Source organism: Orussus abietinus, unplaced genomic scaffold, assembly GCF_000612105.2.
Source record: "Orussus abietinus isolate OABI.00-Male unplaced genomic scaffold, Oabi_2.0 scaffold9, whole genome shotgun sequence".
Lineage (NCBI taxonomy): Eukaryota > Metazoa > Arthropoda > Insecta > Hymenoptera > Orussidae > Orussus > Orussus abietinus.
Window position 1 is genome coordinate 1,208,348 of NW_019396004.1, and position 18,298 is coordinate 1,226,645.

At 53.1% G+C, this 18,298-nt stretch overlaps 1 protein-coding gene across 1 annotated transcript; it reads right to left on the minus strand.

Moving 5' to 3' along the window:
* Nucleotides 1-386: 386 nt before the first annotated feature.
* Nucleotides 387-17,724, minus strand: LOC105700760 (zinc finger protein 836). The gene is made up of 8 exons (XM_023434335.1): nucleotides 16,759-17,724; nucleotides 16,404-16,685; nucleotides 16,008-16,334; nucleotides 15,361-15,950; nucleotides 14,698-15,177; nucleotides 6,224-6,421; nucleotides 3,241-3,418; nucleotides 387-617 (listed from the first exon to the last, which is right to left on the minus strand). Exons 1-8 carry the CDS (start codon nucleotides 17,722-17,724, stop codon nucleotides 387-389), a joined length of 3,252 nt encoding a protein of 1,083 aa, XP_023290103.1.
* Nucleotides 17,725-18,298: the final 574 nt, after the last annotated feature.

The window sequence follows — 18,298 nt, forward strand, 5'->3', positions numbered from 1 at the left end:
CAAATCACGTGGAGATTCCAAGCTAAAATCGTTGAAAATAAATCGGAACTCATTATTTTATCATTTAATGGCCACTTTATCACCACTTTATCATTTTATGGCTGAGAATTGTTACGTTTCGGTGACTTTTTTTTTTCATGATTCTCAGTGATTTCTAGCAGTAAAATCCATTTCCTGAGTAAATAAACTTTCGAGTCAAAGGCATTCGGTTATTATTTGATAAGTATATCGTCGTCTGTACAATTCCACGCGAGCGTGCGTCAAGTTAACTACTTCCTGCCTAGAGTCCTTGAAGAGTATATATATCCCAGGACGTCCAACTATCGACTCCAGGATGTGCCCGGGACACACCCGAAACCCCGATAGAAGTCCTGGTCCTTCCACAGCTAGGAGGACCCAGGATCAGCCTCGTCGACGTCGAAGATCCTGGATACGTGTCTGGCGGCATGACCCGGGGTCGGGAACTCCTGGGGATGAGCTTCCAGGAGATGAGCGCGAAGTTCCTTGGCGAAGTTGGTGCAGAACGGAGTCCGTTCCGAGGAGATGCAGCTGCTGCACTCGTAGATGCTCTTCCCAGGATGGAGATTCGTCGAGAGGACGTGCTTCCTGAGGTTCTCCTGCAATACGAATGACCCCCCGTAAAGCGAGGGAGTACTCTTCTATCCCCCCAAATACAAGATAACCTCTGAAACTTCAAAATATATATATAAAAAATAAAATATACCCGCAAAGATCAAAACACAGCCCGGGAAATAATTCGCCCGATAATCCTCGCCTGTGTATCAGCTGCAGGACTGGCTGGCAGGATACCTCGAAAAAAAAAAAAAATGGAGCGAACGTTTTTTCAGGCGGTTTATTGAGGCTGCCCTTAAGTGCCGGAGATGGATGGCCGGTGCCCGGCTCCTTTCGATGGTTTAGCGGGGATAAACTCGAAGACGATGCTCCCTGGGCCGTTAACGAGCCCGTTGCCGGACTGTACCTCCTACGGGCTTACGTTTGCATTGGCTCGCACAGGTACATCCTCGTACCTGGTGCACCGGCCGGACGCGTTCATTGGCCACGGCGGTGCGGTTAAGTGCTCTCGCGCTTTCCCCTCTCGGCTAAGTAGCCGCCCGGAGTCGTAAACATCTTCCTACCAGGGTCCGCAGCATATACGAGCCGTTGATGGCACCAGCAACATCAAATTTAATTTCCCATAAGTAAATCTTTCCATGGGCAGCTCGACCTGCCGTTGGATTAAGGTGCGTTCACATCGGCGCCGCGGGTGGAGTAGCGCGAATGGCGCTCTTTATGGTGGTCCAGCAAAGTTTCCTCGATTTGGCCCAATAATGGTACCGGCTCTTTCGGATGCATCTTCGGACGCGTTGCACCCGTCAGATCCGCCAAATAAATTCGGGGATTTTATTGTTCGTCTCCATCGGGATGCAAGGATGCAACGATGCACCGCAGATGGAGGATACGTCGAGAATGTGGATATCTGCTACCGCGTGGCCGAGAACGTGGCAACGCACCAGCAACCGTGGCCATGTTGCACGTGCACGGATGCACGTGCACCGAGAGCATGGATGAATGGGTGCAATAATATTCCCGGAGGCACCGCGGGAATATGTTAGAGCCCGAGCCAACGAGGTCTTAACCGGCGAGATCGCGAATTATCCCGCGATCACGATACCGGGCCCATTCGTGCCACATCGCCGATATCCGCCCGTTAAAACTATAACGTATCTGTCCGGTTGTACAACTATTACCGCGGTCAATACCGAAGGAGCAATATTTGAAGGCATAAACATTCCGGTACCCCAGAGGTCCCTCAATGTTCGGGTCGTGGTTCGTTTATTTCCTGATTTACGTAAATGGGCGCGGTCGGCTCTCCTCCACCCCTCGAGGCCTCCTCTTCCCGTTTATTATATTAATTTATTCGTTTGCTCGTTTGTTTATTAACGCCGCGGTGGATTCCGCCCGTGGCCCGTTCGATATTGGAAGCCGAAGGAGACGATAAAGCCCGATGCAACGGAGAGGGCGTAAAGGAGGACGGTAAAAAGGAGCCGGTAACCATCCGAGGTAAATCACAACGCTGAACCCGCGGGAAGGAAGCTGGCGCGTGTAATCTCGTTGACGTAGTGCTAGAAGGAAACTCCGCCATTAAACGGGGCCCCGCGTTCGCACGTTCCCGCGTTATTAAAAGCTCCGTGCAAACAGCCACCGTCACCGCGGATACGCCGGCTAGATACGTCCAACGGCTGGCCCGTTTCTTTAAAACGCGGCTCACCCTGGCGACGATTCGCCAGAGGGATCCGAAGTGCCCCATCAACGGGAGCCCTTGCCAAATCTCGAGATAATGGGTTTTAACGACACTTAGGACGAATTAATGGTACGCTTAGAGTTCTGTACAGGGGCTTTCTAGGTTTGGCGCTGATGACGAAGATTTGCGGCTTCCGCCAAAGGGGCTCGTTCAGGACGGGGGAGTCTTTTCGAGAGGCCACGATTTCTGTATTCGTGGAGATCAAGGCACTTGTATGAAGTAACACCATTTTTCTAGAAATTAATGTAACGATTCTTCTGTATTAACCCTCTCTAGATTTTGCGCCTGTAATTCCTGGACCCCTCCAAAGAGTTCCGTCCAGGACCCAGTCTTTTGGCCTGCACTCTTCAGGGCGACTTCCGCCTCCAAGGCGGTCGGTAGCGCCGACTTGAGAGCCACTGAAATGAGTTTATATCGCTATCAAAGAGACACGGGAGAGCTCGAGATGCGGCTCGCATCCCAACTAAACCTTCAAAGGACATTAGCATACCGACCGCCGCGTATGACTGGGCCGTGCGTGTGTGGGCACCCAGTGAGCACAATTAACTGGTTATCTTATCGTGCCGCGGCGCGGCCCAAACATTAAGGTGTACCTTGCTTAATTTACGCCGCGAACTTGGCGCTGAGGAAAAATCAAAGATGGCGGGCTTTTAGAGTGTTGCCGGTGGGCTCGCGTGTGGGCCCCGGCCATTAGCTGCCACGACTCTTCGGGAGAAATCATCCCATGAAAGGCCGCTGCTCTACGAGCGGTCAGTCGAGTCTGAGAAGACTGTCCGAGTTTTAAGGGCGGACGCGAAACGGCCGCGGAAAGTAAAACAAACGTTAAGCGCTGCGTGCGGGATGATCATTGGGTTAACGATGGGACGACACGCGCGAGGAGATCCCCGTTTTACGGCGATCTCGCTCTTGGGTATAATTTCCAAGTTTCGAGGCATTACCAAGTTATTGCTGGCGTAGGAGCAGTGGCGACACCTGTAGGGTTTGTTGCCGGTGTGGCAGCGAAGGTGGCGCCGCAGGTGAGAGCCCAGTTTCGTCCTGAATTCGCAGTTCGGATATGGACAGATCCTCTGAGGAGTGGCTTGCAGGTCCTCAGAGTCCTCGTGCTTCCTTCTATGCCTGCGAATGCGAACAAAATCCATTTCAAACTTAAGTAGAAACGAAGCCCGCCTTAAACCGGTCGATTTATTTAAACCTCATCCCACCGAGGTAACTAAAATTTCAATTCCTTCCCCAAAGGTGCCCAAAGAAAGTCTCGATGCTCTCAAAATCAGGATCTTCTAGACAAGGTTAATTTCTCGAACTTCCCACCTCTTTCGCTAAAACGACCCACGTGCCACCCCACGTGGACGTCGGCGCGCTGTCCCACGTGGTACTCCCTCGGGAGAATCCGTCATTATCCCCGATTAAGTAATCTGGTTTCTCTTTGGAAAATTTTCTTTTCAGTACCATGCGCCTCGTTACCCTGGAATTACCCTATATGGAAAGGACCCATCATCGAGAGGGTCCTTTAGCCGAAGGACTCAGCAGCCCTCCGAGATGTGTGCTAACACTTGATCCGCAGCCAGCTGCATAATGCATCATAACCGCCTCGCAGAAGAGGGCCGAAGTCGTCCGATGCGGAAGTTCCGACCGGGACATAAATCTCGGGGATTCCCTGGACGGTGTCCTGGTAAAAAGGCGTCGGTCCTCTAATTGGCGACGCGTCGCGCGTCGCGTCCGTGGCATTCGCACCAGCGCTCGTGCGACGTCCGCGGTTTATTGCCTGGAGGCATGCACCCGGCTGCACCGAGTGATCATGAGTGATGCTTTATGCGCTCGCACACGGCCACGTCGGCGTGCATGCGCGTGCAGGGCACGCTCGCGCGTGTAATATTATAATCGAGAGGGCCGCGTCGCCGCGTGTATATCAGGTTCGAGGCGCGTGACACGTTTAATTAAAATTCCCCGTGATTTACTCGGCCGAGCACGGTGCGCGTTTTACGCGCCCCGTAAGTACTCAATTCGCAATAAAAAATTGCGCTTAGAACTGCCGGTTCTCGTAAACCGGACCCGTGGTCCAGTTTCTTCCAGGGCTGTCGATTGATCATGGCCCCTGATCGCTCTCCATAATATGGGAAATCCCGAAAATTGCCTAGAAGGCTCACCTAGGATTTCTGGTGCGCCGGGAAAGTAACCGATAGGTTAAATATAGGTTTGTTGGGCAAGTGCCGAGAGGACGGAGTTGACCCTCCTGATGCCGATTTTTAGGCATCGTGTACGTGTTCCAGAGCTGGAGAAAGACGAGCGGGGTATAAAGAGCGGCAGGGAGACAAGTAGTTTTTCGAAATGGAGAAAAAGGCGCATTCCGACACACGCCGTCGTTACACCCGCGCCGGGCTTAGCGTGGGCGTTTTTATTGGTCGACGGATAAAGCGTCGCCGAGCTCGCTGTCGCGCATGCGACAGCTCCGGTGAAAGTGAGACCTGATTTTGATTTACCTGTTGCGGCCAAGCGCGTATTCAAATGACCGCTCTTTCCGAAATGGAGGTGACCATCCCCCGATGGGAATACCTGTCCTCGAATTGAAAGAACAAATGTGACGGAGAAAAGAGGCACTGGGAATTCCTCGATGAAACGCGATCGCACCTATCGCGGTTGCAGACCTGATTTTCATTTTTTTTGCTGCGATCAGGTGAGAATTCAAATGAGCATTTTCTCCCAAAAATTAAGATGGGATGTCAAGTCGAAGGAATAAAAGATGAGGATGAAAAGAGTCACTGGGAATTCGTCGCTGCACCGCGTCCAGGAAACGCGATCGCACCTATGCCCATCGCGGTTGCAGACGCATTATGCACCCGGGCGCGCAATTAATTCCGCACTTCCTCGAAGCCATCGATCATGAGCGAGTGGACGTACGGTTAATGGCGCAGGAATGCAATGTCCCCGTTACGAGGGCCGATAAATTAAGGCTAGAGAGCGATAACGCGAAAAGCTCTGGGAGCAACTGAAACGGAGCTGCGCCGGCATATCGCTCTTTCGAAGGTTTCCTCCGCTCGTCACGAGTCCTTCTAATTGGCTACGAATATCGCCAGGTTGGCCTTCGGGATATCCCGGAGCCCGTAATGGCCATTGGGAGTCTGGAGATAAATTAGCGGAGAGGATAGCGGACGCTCGACCGATCTGGAAGACATTTCTTCAGGGCCCCCGTCCTTCTTCCGGTGTCGCTTTCTCCGCATGGTTCTCTTAAGCCCGTCGAACCTGGCTGCACTTTTTAACACGACCTAATCCTACAGCTACCGGAACGAAGAATACAATCTTAGAGACTGTTCGGAAGAAATTATAGAGTTACTTGATTTTTTATACATTTTTTATCATGCACGTGTAGGACATACCGAAGCTGCATTCGCGTTATCGCGCAAGCTTCTTTTGTTTTTTTTTAATTATGTTTTAATATCGACAGCGGAATTAATTCGCCACGATCCAAAGAGACCGTTTTATCGAATGTCTATTTTTCAATTTCGACGGCGGAATTAATTCGTCACGATCCAAAGAGACCGGGGCGGCATCTTGCAATATGGCGCGGAGGGAGTGAAAAAATAAGACTTGCACGCCTAGTTTCTTTAGCATAAGTTAAATTTATCCCCGCACCGTAGCAACGTCCTCTCAATTTATATAAGCTCTAATCTCCTCTAAAGTAGAGGAGTCCTTGGACCCGTGCGTGCCCCGACACCAATACTTGACAAGTTCAGAGGATTCACGCACAGGAACGTCCCGGGACACGCAGCCGTAAAATATGGATGCCTAGCGTGCTGGGTTGTCGCGATATGTTTGATGCCATAACTTAATGGGGCCCCATCCTTATTTGGATGTTGCTTTCTCCTACGAGCTACGCCTATGTTGCAATTATGCAGCAATACGAGAACGCAGAGGCAGGTCGAATACCTCCTGAGCTGTGTGCTCGTCTTCGCTGCGTAGGGACAGGAGGCACACCGATACTTCCGGCCGGTGGTCGCGGTCTCGTGCACCAGGAGTCGATGAGACCTCAGCTCCGAGGCGGTCCTGAGGACGGTGGGGCATCCCGGAAGTCCACATTTGTACTTTTTTCCGGCATGGCGCAGCATGTGCTGACGAAGTGCGTGCCTGAAACAGTGCCTTTGTATTTGTACTTGTATCTCACGCACGACTTAGCCCACCTTATTAAAAGGAAATATCGAGATTTTATAAAATTTTCCTTGGATGTTTTACTCAGACGTGGTACGCTAATTTTATAACATTTCCATACCATGATACTTACCCCACGTTATCATAAGTACCTTAAGGAAAAATCATTTAGAGAAGACCTCCTTGCGGCAATTCTCCAAGAGGCCTCGCATGTACGTCTGTAGGTACTTTTATATGGTTCCTATTCCTTATTGTCACATTGGCGGTGATCGATCTTGTATCAGAAATTCGGGGTACCGACACGGCTCGAGCCTCGACTAACGTTCTCTAATGATAATTCCGACTAACGAGCACTGGAAGATCGGGCCGATAGAGATGCACGAAACAATGGCGGGGAAAGATCGAAAGCCAAGATGGCCGCCGTCGAAAGTACAATCGGACCCCGGGTCCGCGCAAACCTCCTCGGAGTCTGCGAGTCCCGATGTGGAACGATCTCTCGGGGTGTAGGGATTTCTCCGTTTCCTTTTTTCGGCCCTGCCTTTTCCTTTTCTTTCCCCCCTACGAAGGAGGTCCGATGAGATCGCTCCTCGTCCCATTCGGCTGGAATGTCACGGGCGTGACGGTGGGCCGTTAAATGGCCGCGATTGCGAGAGTGCCGCGCTCGCTGACGGGGCATAGATGTTGATTTAGGAACCCCGAGACGAGGACGAGCCTCGCCGGGCTGAAATACGGCCGCCATTTACAAGTCTAATCCCGGGCCGCGGTTTTTAATTATTAGATTCGTCAGTGTAACGACGACTGGCATTTCTGGAAACCCGTTCTTGGTCGCGATTCGCTGTTTCCGGGAGACTTGGGTCACCTCCTGGGCGAGCTTTGCTCAGAAAATGACGTAAAGAGTGCTTAATTACTTTTGCTGATTTTTTATGACTAACTTTTGATGATTAAACGATGTTGGAATTTTTAGAAACCCATTCCCGGTCGCGATTCGCTCTACCTCCACATCCTGGCATCCAGGTCATATCCTGGAAGACCTTCCTCGTTCGAAAAATGAAATACACCCTATTCTTATCCAGGTACACGTTTAATCGGCATACAATTGGAATACCTATCCATCCTTTTCAATTTTTAAACTCGTCCGTGGAACCACGTTATCATTTTTGGAAACCACTCCTGACATCGAGGAGTTCGGTTTCCGGGAGCTCCAGGATGGGGTCACGTCTTGGAATACCTTCTCCGTTGTCCATAAAACACCGTATAGCATGCCTACCCAGGTGTACGTTTAATCGTCGGAGAATTGGAATACCTGTCCGCACTTTTTCACCTGCCCAAACCTACGGTCAGGAGGTCCCCCTTCGCCCCGGGTCCGCTAGGTAACCTCGTCGCCTCAATCACCTCGACCGGTCAATAAATATAAATCTCCACATCGGGCCGCCGCTAATCAAAGAAAAGGGGGAAAAAAAAAAGTGAAAGAAAAAACTCGTAAATCTGGAGTGACAATTCGTGTAATTAAAATCAAGTAGCTAAGTATAGGACTGGCCGGTAAGGTAGGCTAAAATAACATCGAAGCCCGTCCCTGAGGTTGGAGGAATGGCGGCGAGTCGTACGTGTTCGTCGTACGTAGGTATACCGGGCCGACCTTAGAGGTGGGAGCGATGGGAAGCGAACGCGCGCAGGGGCATTAATTAAAAAGGTTGCGCATTAAAATGATTTGTTTTAATTGGTTGAGCGCGCTGAGGTATTTATGGCCGGGCACGGCTCTGTCCGATCCAGTCCGGGTGGTTTACGGCGACTTCGAGACTTCGGCCCGACTCGCTCTCGATTATCTCCCACTTCGGAGGAAGATCCCCGTGGATGGGTCCGACGATCGATCCGTCCGAATCGATTCGATCGAACCCATGGTCCAGGGAAACCATCACCGATGGCGAGGCTCGTTCCCTCGCGAAATCCCGCGATCGATGCTGGAGATCGCCAGGAGGATGCACGTCTTGATATCGTTTCAAATTACAGACTTGATAAGAATGATTTGTTCATAATATGAAATTAATCGTAATTTCTCAAAGGACATTACAGGCAGTTTTACGTAGCAAAGGGTTATTCCCCCAGGATATCATGCGTTCTAACGCCGGAAATCCCGTGGAAACTAGGTATAAGTCATCAGGAGGGTCTCTGTATAATGTAGCACGTGGAAATTGTCGAAAGCCAGGGACATTGATAAGACTCATTAAGAGTGATTTAGAATCAATGGGAGATCACTTGCTAACTGACATTTGAAGGTGTCAACCTCTTAGGGGAAAGTCGATCGGATGAACTCGAGGATCGGATGCCTGGTGGTCAGGTCAAGGTCTCCCATGGGAGGAGGGGGTGTCACCGGGTGGCGCAATTAACGATGCGAGGCCCCTGCGATTATTTATCACGCTTCGAGGATGACGAGGGCCGGGTCCGGCCCGAAGGCAGAGAACGGGCCCGAATGGTAATTCTCGGATATCGTCGGATGTGGCATAACGCGCCCCGGTGGGTGGAATCGACGATTCGAGACGAGGTGGGATCGTGATGGCGGTGATGGCGGTGCTGGTAGTGATGGTGGTACGATGCCGAAGAGGCCGGACCAAACTGAGCCGAAGGTGATGCATGGCCGACGTTCCTCGGCCGCTCGGCCGGCACGAGAAATAAAGAATAAGAAGAATATCCGCCCGGCCGGGCTCAGCCGGCCCCCTGGAGCAACCGCTGTCATAACTCAATCCCACCTCCGTCCGAACGTCCGTCCACTCGTGCGTTCCTAAAGTACGTCCGTCCTCGCGCGCTGCACCTGCAGCTCCTCCCCGGCTCCGCGTGCTGCACGACCGATGGAAACTCTAGCCGGTCGTTCCCGCCCATATGGGCTTAGCTATTCCTCGCGCATTGTCCAGGCTTAAGGGGATGTGAAAGTGGCATCCGAAAGCTCAATCGTTCATAAAGCTTTTCTACAAACTGGGTGTCTCAAATCGTTTGATACCCTAAAACGCGAATACGGAGACCCTAAGGTAGGTCCTAAAACTCGAAATTTAATTTTTTATAAACGAGGGGTGCTCACTAATCAAGGTGTTAAGGGGATGTGAAAGTGGCATCCGAAAGCTCAATCGTTCATAAAGCTTTTCTACAAACTGGATGTCTCAAATCGTTTCATACTTTAAAACGTGAAGACCCTAAGGTAGGTCCTGAAGCTCGCGAAATTTCATTTTTAATAAACTATTTTTAAAATGCCTATAAAGAAATTTGAAAAGAATTGAAATTTCATGAGTTTCAGGACCTTCCTTACAGTCTCCCTAATCACGATGTAAGGTTTCAGACTATCCGGTGAATCGAGGTGGGAGAAAAGTTTTATAAACAAAACCTCTTCGCCGCCACTTTCACGTCACCTTAAGATTTGGGGTAATCAGGTGCGAGGAGCGAGGAGAAAATTGTCCCCTTCGAGTTAACTCGGTTTCGTAACGCCTTAAGGCCCCCAGGAGTTCGTTCCCGGGGCGCGATCGAAGCCTCGGCCGTGCCTCCTGGTCGGGCTCGTCCCTTCCGGAGATGCGATCTGCAGCGGAAGCGGAGGACGCTGCACCGATTCCGGGCGTCCCGGGACCGGGCGTCCTTTCCTCCCTCCCCGTTCGAGTACTTCCCGTATCCGGACACGTAGGCTCGTAGAGCGCGAGTCTCGTTGTTTGTCCAGGTCGGTGCACGCTCAGCTTCCACCGCTATGTCCATGGGGCAGCCTCTTTCGGGCGCCGTTCTCACGGAGCTCGTTTCATTAGCGTGATACGTGACTATGTCGGAATAAGTTCGAATTAACGGAGCCCAATCAAAGGTGGCTCGCGAGCGTTTCCGCGCGAGCAAACAGCTGGAACTCCCTGGTAATCAGGGAGGGCTCGATGTCGCTCCGAGCCTCGTGGACACGGTCTTCCCTGGAGTGGAGTCCAGAGTGCCGCGTCAGGAAGATTAGGGGGTTAACCGGGGAGAGGGTTAGCAATTTTTGGCTCGGATCGGACCAAACAAAATCCAGGTGTGCCCTTAATGAGTGCAATCTACGCGCGAGCAGGCAAAATCGGTCTTGATCTCGCAGGGTTGATCGTGTGTCTGCAGAACCAGGGCTAGAAGGCCCGGACTAAGGTAATCCGCCAGTCAGCGTTTAACCCTTATAAACCATCAAGGGGGCGTGAAAGTGTTCTCAAGAGTTAATCGTTCATGAAACTTTTCACCCGAATCGATTGAAACTTTACAACGTCAATATGGAGTTTTGGCGTCGCTCCTGGAGATGGTCCTTAGGCACCATGTTTTGGGTAGGTTCACGCCGAAAAAAGTATGCGAGGGTGGAACGACTTCGGTAATTAGCGTTAACCTAATCAAATCCGAAGGGGAAAGAAGGTGATTTTTCCGCGCCTCCTAGACACCGCGGATGAAATAGGCTCGGATTAATGGAGCCCAATCAAAGGTTAGGTTTCCACGCGAGCGAACGGGTAGAATTCCCTCGGTCCAAGAGGGAGGGGTTGACGTCGGTCCTTTCCGTCCGCCGCCCCCGGACGGGGGGGGCCGACGATGCCGCGTCAGGAAGATTAGGGGAGGGTTCCAGGGGGAGGGAAACGGCCGGGAGGCGGTTAACGCTTCGCAGGCGAGGCTCAGAATAAACAACAATATTATAACGCGAGCTTAATTGCGCCGGAGGGCTCGGTAACGGGCCCATAAATCGGGGGCGGACCTAGCCGAGCTGAACTACCCCCGCCGCGCGGCGCTACCCCCCAAGATTCATTTACAATAAACATGTCGCCTGCTAATTTCAAGGTGGGATAAAAAGGGGCCGTCTTCGAGAACTTTACCCCGAGCGACCCGCGCAAGAAACTCCGCCACCCCGGCGAGCGAGAGAGAACGAGGTTTTACTCGCTACCCGGAACGGATCAACTTTTCGAGGTTATAAACACCGTCCCCCTAAAACGAGCGTTGGCGCACGAGAGATGACCGCGACTTTGATCATCGTTTTTAATACCACCTCCTCGAGATGACCACGACTCGGATCTTCGTTATTAAGGGGATATGAAAGTGCCATCCGACAGGTGGAAGTTTCATGACATTATTTTACAAACTGGGAAATTTTACAACATACAATACATAGGCTATAAGGAATTTCCCGAGACTCAGGAAATTGCATTTTTTCATCAAACATTTTAAAAATACCTATAAACGAGAAGTCTTTGATGCCACTTTCGCATCACCTTAAGGACCTTCGGTAGCCAAAGGGTTAACTTCATCCGCAATTGCTCCAAATCCATCCGCTGTACCAAAGGAGTCCTTCCGGGAGGATTCCCGTCCGAATTTCGTGGACAGTCTGTCGTAACTCGCGATCCCGTCCGGGTCGGTCGGAAAAAGGAGCGGCGGCGGAAAAATTCCGAAAAGTCGTCGCCGCGTTGCGGTTTGGCGTCGCTTCAGGCTCGCAAGGTTGGCGAGGCAGCAGGGGCAGGTGGAGTAGGGGGGAGAGAGAGTGAGACACGGAATGGGAGGGGGCGACAGAGAGACGCAGAGAGCGGAGACTTGTCGCGAGGCGGGAGGGCGGAAAGAAGGGAGGCAGAAGATAGTCGAGCAGGGGGGTAGGGGGACGACGGGGGGCAGGGGCCCTGGTCGGGAGCATGGGGGGTGGCCAGGATGGTCAGCGGTCGGGCTATATCTACGCGTCCTCGACCGCAGGCCTGTTTTATTTTATGAATCGCAATATTTCACGCGACAACTGGACTCGCGGGGCGGCCACCACTAAACTGCATACGGGGCCGTGCTTACCGCGTGCCACACCACGCCGAACCGTAGCAACCCATAGCGGAGCACACCACACAACGCCGCGGGACTTTACGCCGGACTCTTGATGGAGAGGCGCCGCGGGTGGGAGAAGGAGAGAGCGATAGGGGCGCCCGCAAGGGTGAGAGAGAAGAAGATACCTCACGGCGGGCCCAGAGGCCGAGATGTGTGCGACACGTGGGACCCCGATGGAGGGGACCCTGCATTGTTCCCCGAACGGGGCCCAGATCGCCATGGCGGCTGCTGGGAAACCTGGGAGCTCCGACTCAGCCTTGGACGGGAATAGCTTACTTTCCTAATACCTCGAATCCCTGGTGCGATCAAAGATGGATTCCTGAATTACGCCGGAGAACCCTGGGACCGAGTTCCCCGTCTTCTCGCTCGGCATGCCCATCTACGTGCGCTCCGAGGTCGACACCGACGGAGGCGGACTTGGAGCGCCATTACTGTAGCGGGAGATAAAAGATACGCGCGCGGCACGCCGCGGTCCATATATGTAAATACCCCGGGAACGCACCTACCGGGCGGAGAGGTGGACGCGCCCGCCCCGGACGTGGGGTAAACCGTACGTATAAACGCATGGTGGAATACCATCTCGAGGTGTGCACTCGTCGGGGGTATTCCTGGAATGGAGAGGGGGTAGTCGGGGGTCCGGAGCTGGACAGAGGGTCTTGGATCCCGTCTAATCCCGGGGGGTGGGTAGGGAAGGAACCTCCCAGGGAGTTGGACTCTGGGCGGGATTAAGAAATCCGCGATTTGGAGCTGGAGGACCCGAGCTCCGGAATCCGTCTCGGGAAATAAACCACCCCAACGTGTCCTTACATCCGGTATAATCTTGGAATCGAGGGATGATAAGCGGTCCAGGACTGGACAGAGAGTCTTGGGTCCCATCCAACCCCTCCAGGTGATCGGACATAAAGTCCTCCCGGCAGGACGCCGGACCTCGCGCAGGACCAAGTCGGCGATCCGGGTCCCGGAGAACCCAGGGTGAACTGCAACCCCCAGCATCCGATAACCTGGGCGAGTCTCGCGAGACAAACCACCCCGACGCGTGTTTCACCCCGGGAAGGTTAACGCGTTCCAGAGCGGGGCCTAATCCCACGGAACGACTGGGAGCGGGACATTAAGCTCCCCTCGTTCCGGGTCTCCTCTTCGGCGTGAGAATAGGTCGACGTTGAATAGGCGCTGTTACCACGGGTAACGCGGTCCAAAGAGGAGGACGACAAGGTGGCCCCGAGTGGGAGGGAGCGCGAGGGAGCGAGACGGAGACGCCGCGCCAGAGAAGGAGAGCAAAGGTGTTAACATTTGCTTTATAGCGGTCGCTACAACCGGCCATGCTTTAATACTTACCGCTCGCGCTATGCGGAGCGCACTATGCAGAGGGCCGGCGGGCAGCGTGCATACGTTAGTATTAGAGCCCCGGTACACTCTCCGCACGTGGGCCATAATACAGGCCCGTTAAATACTAGAATGACCCGCGGGGCTTACAAGCCGCTATGAGATGTTAATACGAGCTGCTGGCAGCGCGCGTGCGCTCTTTGCGTCTCTTCCGATCCTTCCTCGGCTCTCTCGCTCTCTCTCTCCCCTGCCCTACCCCTCCATCGGCGCCTCTTTCTCCCTCGCTCCGCCGTGGCCGCAGCCTCCCTTCTACTCGCACGGCGCCCCGCTCGTCCGCCAGCGGATACGGTCCTTTATTTTATAGTTATGCAGCGAGGACACTTTTACTACTACGCCCGCTTCGCGGCCAGTTCCCTGCGAGCCGTTTATTGTCTTGTATTTTTCCCGAAATGCTCGTTCGCTTATTTATACGCTCTTCGGGGTGTTACGGCCTAGGCGCCGCGCCGCGGGAGGCCGTCGCGGCTTCCGGTTCTCCTGGACGGCCCACCGCCCCCAGGGACCGGATCCCTGGTGCCGGACTCACCTGGAGAACCAGCTGTTCACTGGGTGAGCAGGTTCAGGTGGAAGGTCGCACCCGGCCGGCTCTACCTCCACTTTTCTGCCCGGGCCGATTTTAATCCTCCCGATGGCGATACGCCCCCGAACTATACAAGGTGATTGGACCACCGAAACGGACTTTCCTGTCGTGGCAATTGCGTTTCCTGCCAGGAAATCTCCTGGTGGGAAGTCTTAGACCGGTATTTCATTAACGATATAGCGACCTGCGACGAAGCGCGAATAAGAGGTTCCGATCAGCCGCAGAGAAACGGCGGGGTGGGAGAACTTCATTTGGGTGTTTCGCGGTTCCTCTCGCGCACGAGCGAGAAATTATGAATTTTTTCTGCGACTTTTAATGCTCATCGGTACAGGTGTATTTCGTTCAAGCGAGGGAAATTAAAGCGAGTCGCTAAAGCGCTGATGAAAATCCGGCCTTATGGCGAGCAGGCGAATAAAGTGTGACGGCGTTTCTATGTGTGGCTTGGTAAGAACGAATAGCGAATTGTTGGTGTACTTACTTTGTGTAGAAGGCGTGATTGCACTCCGAGCAGACGTAATCCCGACGCCGGAACGCTTCCTGGGACGATCCTGGAGGGATCCCCACGCAGTCCTTCTCGTGAGCGTTTAGACCGGACCTTCGAGAAAAGGAGGCGTAGCACTTGCTGCAGGGAAAAGGACGCTCGCCCGTGTGGCTCCTGATGTGGTTGCGTAAAGACACTTTGGGGAACTCCTTCTCGCAGAGTGGGCACCGGTACTTCTTCGAGATCTTGTCGCTCGACTCATCCTTGCCGACCTCCACGTAACCGGTGTGCAAGGCCTCGTGGAAGATCAGCTCCGAGTGGGAGTTGGTCGCAAAGGGGCACGTGGTGCATCTCCACGTATCCTCCAGGCCACTGGAAAGGTCCTGGGGAAGGTGGTCCTTTTCTGCGCACTCGTTTTCCTTCGTGTGTCTTGTGACATCCTGGGACAGCGCGAAGAGGAGTCCGCAACGTGGACACCTGAAATTTGTTCCACGACGTGAGACGATTTCAAGCTAATTAATTGGGAATTCCAATAAGTCTGTCCATGAAGTCAAGACAAATATTAATATATAAAAACGTGAAGATCAATGACTGCCACACATGACTTATACCCTATGCGCCACTCTTTATGCAACTTCGCGTGTCAATCGTAGTACTAACCTGTGGCAAAGTTCAGTGTGGGTCTGAAGTAGGTGTTCCTTGTAGGAAGCCAAATCCGAATGTTTCTCTCCACAGTGTGGACACTCCCGGAACTGTAACGACCCTTTCTGGAACTTCCTAGACCTGATTTCTTTGTGTCGCGATGTGCGACGATGAAGCACGGCATCTCGGGCCGTGGAGAAATTCAGGGAACAGAACGAGCAGAAGTAGGGAGCCGGTGGGTCTGTTTCGTTGACATTTCTTTCGTGGTCGGGGCTAATATGGCAAGCTAGTTGATGACGCTGGAGAGATACCAGGGAGCGAACCACTTGGCCACACAAGGGACAGGCGATCCTCTGCTGATACTCGTCCGACCCCGTTACGCTTTCGTGTCCGGTTTCTTTGGTGTGCAAGTAGAGCTGGAGGTTGTACCGGAAACGGCGACCGCAAGTTTGGCAAACCAAGGCCTGCTCGCGACGGATCACCACAGGAACGGAACCGTTCATCATGAACGCTAAGTCCCGGTGACCCTGGCTTTCGAGATGGACCTCCATGTCGGCGTTGCTGGCGCACCAGAAGTCGCAAGGGGTGCACCTGTAGCTCCCTCGGATCTAGGTACGTGAGAAACAGTTCATGAACCATAATAATTCCATCATCGTGGGACTCACCTTATCAACGGTGTCAGCGTGAAATTGGGACCGCCAGTGTAGCAGAAAGGTGTCCTCGGTGTTGCAGTAGAACCGACATGGTGCACACTGAAAGGGACACTGTCTCACGACGTTCGCCATGTTCTCCAGCAGGAACCTCTTCGACTTTGGGCTGCAGGGGGTGGAACCGGCCACCCTGCAGTGGTAGTGCGACAAAAGATGCTTCCCCATCTGCTGGCGCCTGACTCGAGCGTGACACATCTCGCACCACACGATTTCCTTCTCCCTCTTGCGAGTTCTCTTGGAAGTCTCCTCTCTCGGCTCTGCTTTCGAAGTCTGGAAAATGCGCTTCATTACGTGATTCCACAGTAAATATGAATTAGTTATACGTATACGTGTCTTCTTTGGGACACTTACCGATGCCAAAGCCTTCTGATGTCGGCTAGACTTCCTTTGAAGGAAGCTGCCCAAGTCGCGTGGCAGATGAAGGGATCCATCTATCTCCTGGATGCTCCTCCTCGCATGCAAGTCGGAGAGCAAGTGTCTGTTGTATATCAATTTGGAGGCCAGTTTCCTCCCACAGGGTGCACACCAGTACCCTGTGCCAGCGTCGATTCTAGCACCAGGGACCCATTTCCCCCTCGTGTGTCCAGGTGGAGGCTGCCCAGGTAACTCTTGTGCCTCGTACTCTTCGGCTTTCTGAAGAAGACACAGAAATTTGGCATGGAATCAGCGATGCCATCGGAACCATTCATGTTCCACAGAGACCTACTTGAGTCTGAGCGTCAGTGGGCTTCCACTTCCCCCCGGTGTGCGACAGCGGTGGGTGCTCATGGTGGTCGTCATCGGCATCCCCATCGTCATCGCCCATTTGGGCCATGACCTCTTGAGTGATGTTGCCAAGACCCGGCTTCCATTTGCCACCGGTGTGTCCCCTAGGGGGATGCTCTTCATCGGTATCGGAGTACGAGTCATCTACTAGATCCTCGTCCAAACTCTCCTCGTCGGAGTCCTCCTCCTGATGATACTCGAACTCGGAGTACCGCCCCAGACTCGAATGGGCCATGTCTTTGTTCTCGGTAACCAAATCCGCCAGAATGGTGTCCTCTAGCCACACCTGTTCCTGCTCCATCCTCTGACTCTCCTCGTGGCGCTTTCTCTCCGGCTTGGTCATCAAGCTCTCCAGAGAAGCTTCCTGGAGGCCCTCGGACTTTCCGTGATAGCTCGTCGACTCCATCTTCATGGTGGCGTGCATTTGGCTTTTGGTGACCGTGGAGGAGCTGGGCTTCCCGGTCGACGTGACGATGTCTGGGAAGCCCACCAGAGATGGGATCACCAAATGATCCGTGGGGTCATCCAGATCCGTCACGACTGGCATCATGTTCGACAGCTTCTCCTTGCCCGACATATCCTCCTGATCTCCATGGACCTTCCTGCTCTTCTTCCGGGACTCCAGACGTCCCGATCTTTTCCCTCGCTCCGACAAAGCTCCTGACCTCCTGGCGTTGGTCTTGGTGCTGCTCTGCAGCTCCAGGGAGTTGAAGAAGGCGTCGGCGTTCAGGATCTCCGGATACGAGACCGTCGTTGGCGTCGATGGGGGGTCGTGGACCACTTCTGACTTGTCCTCCGGAGGCCGACATCCTGACTGTCGATGCCGAACGTAATTCTCGAGGCCGCTGATCGTCAGGTGGCACTTTATGCAGAAGTGGGTGTCGTCGTCGTCCTCGTAGCTCTCCATAATTCCTCAGGGTGGCCCCAGCTCTGGGTCTCTGGAAACTCGAAAAATCAGACCCGACGTCGACTCCCTCTCTTTCTCTTTCTCTTACTTCCTCGTTTCATCAGTGCTCTCCTGCTAGGTCGTTTTCGCGGAGGTACGGAAACCAGATCGCATGTGTGGCTGCCATTAAGGGCCGAGTACGATCGACCAATTGAAGTTTTCGAGCGCTTTACGAGGTCGTTATGTCGCAGGAGTTTTATTCGCGCCAGTGCTCGTGGCCTCGCTAATTACGAACAAACCGTTTTCGGGGATCCTTCGTGTACCGCCGCGTCGATCCTCATAAAAATACATTCGACGTAGCCGCCCGATAAACGGTCAACCTTCTTCACTGGAATCTTACTTTCGTCTCGGGTCTCCGTCTTCTCGATTCCGAAGAGCCTCGAGATCTCCATGAAAAAAGTTCAACAAATTGGACTGACAAAATAAACCACCCTTCGAGCAGGAAATTAAATGCACGAAGGGTTACTTCCCTGTTTAATCTGGATAACTACAAAGTACGAATTGATCTGACATTACGTCGAACTTATGTATGTGG

Coding starts and splice junctions, on each gene's coding strand:
- LOC105700760 (XM_023434335.1), bottom strand. CDS start 17,724: ATGGAGAGCTACGAGGACGACGACGACACCCACTTCTGCATAAAGTGC. Junction 15,951..16,007: donor ACGCTGACACCGTTGATAAG/GTGAGTCCCACG, acceptor TCACGTACCTAG/ATCCGAGGGAGCTACAGGTG. Junction 15,178..15,360: donor CACACTGAACTTTGCCACAG/GTTAGTACTACG, acceptor AACAAATTTCAG/GTGTCCACGTTGCGGACTCC.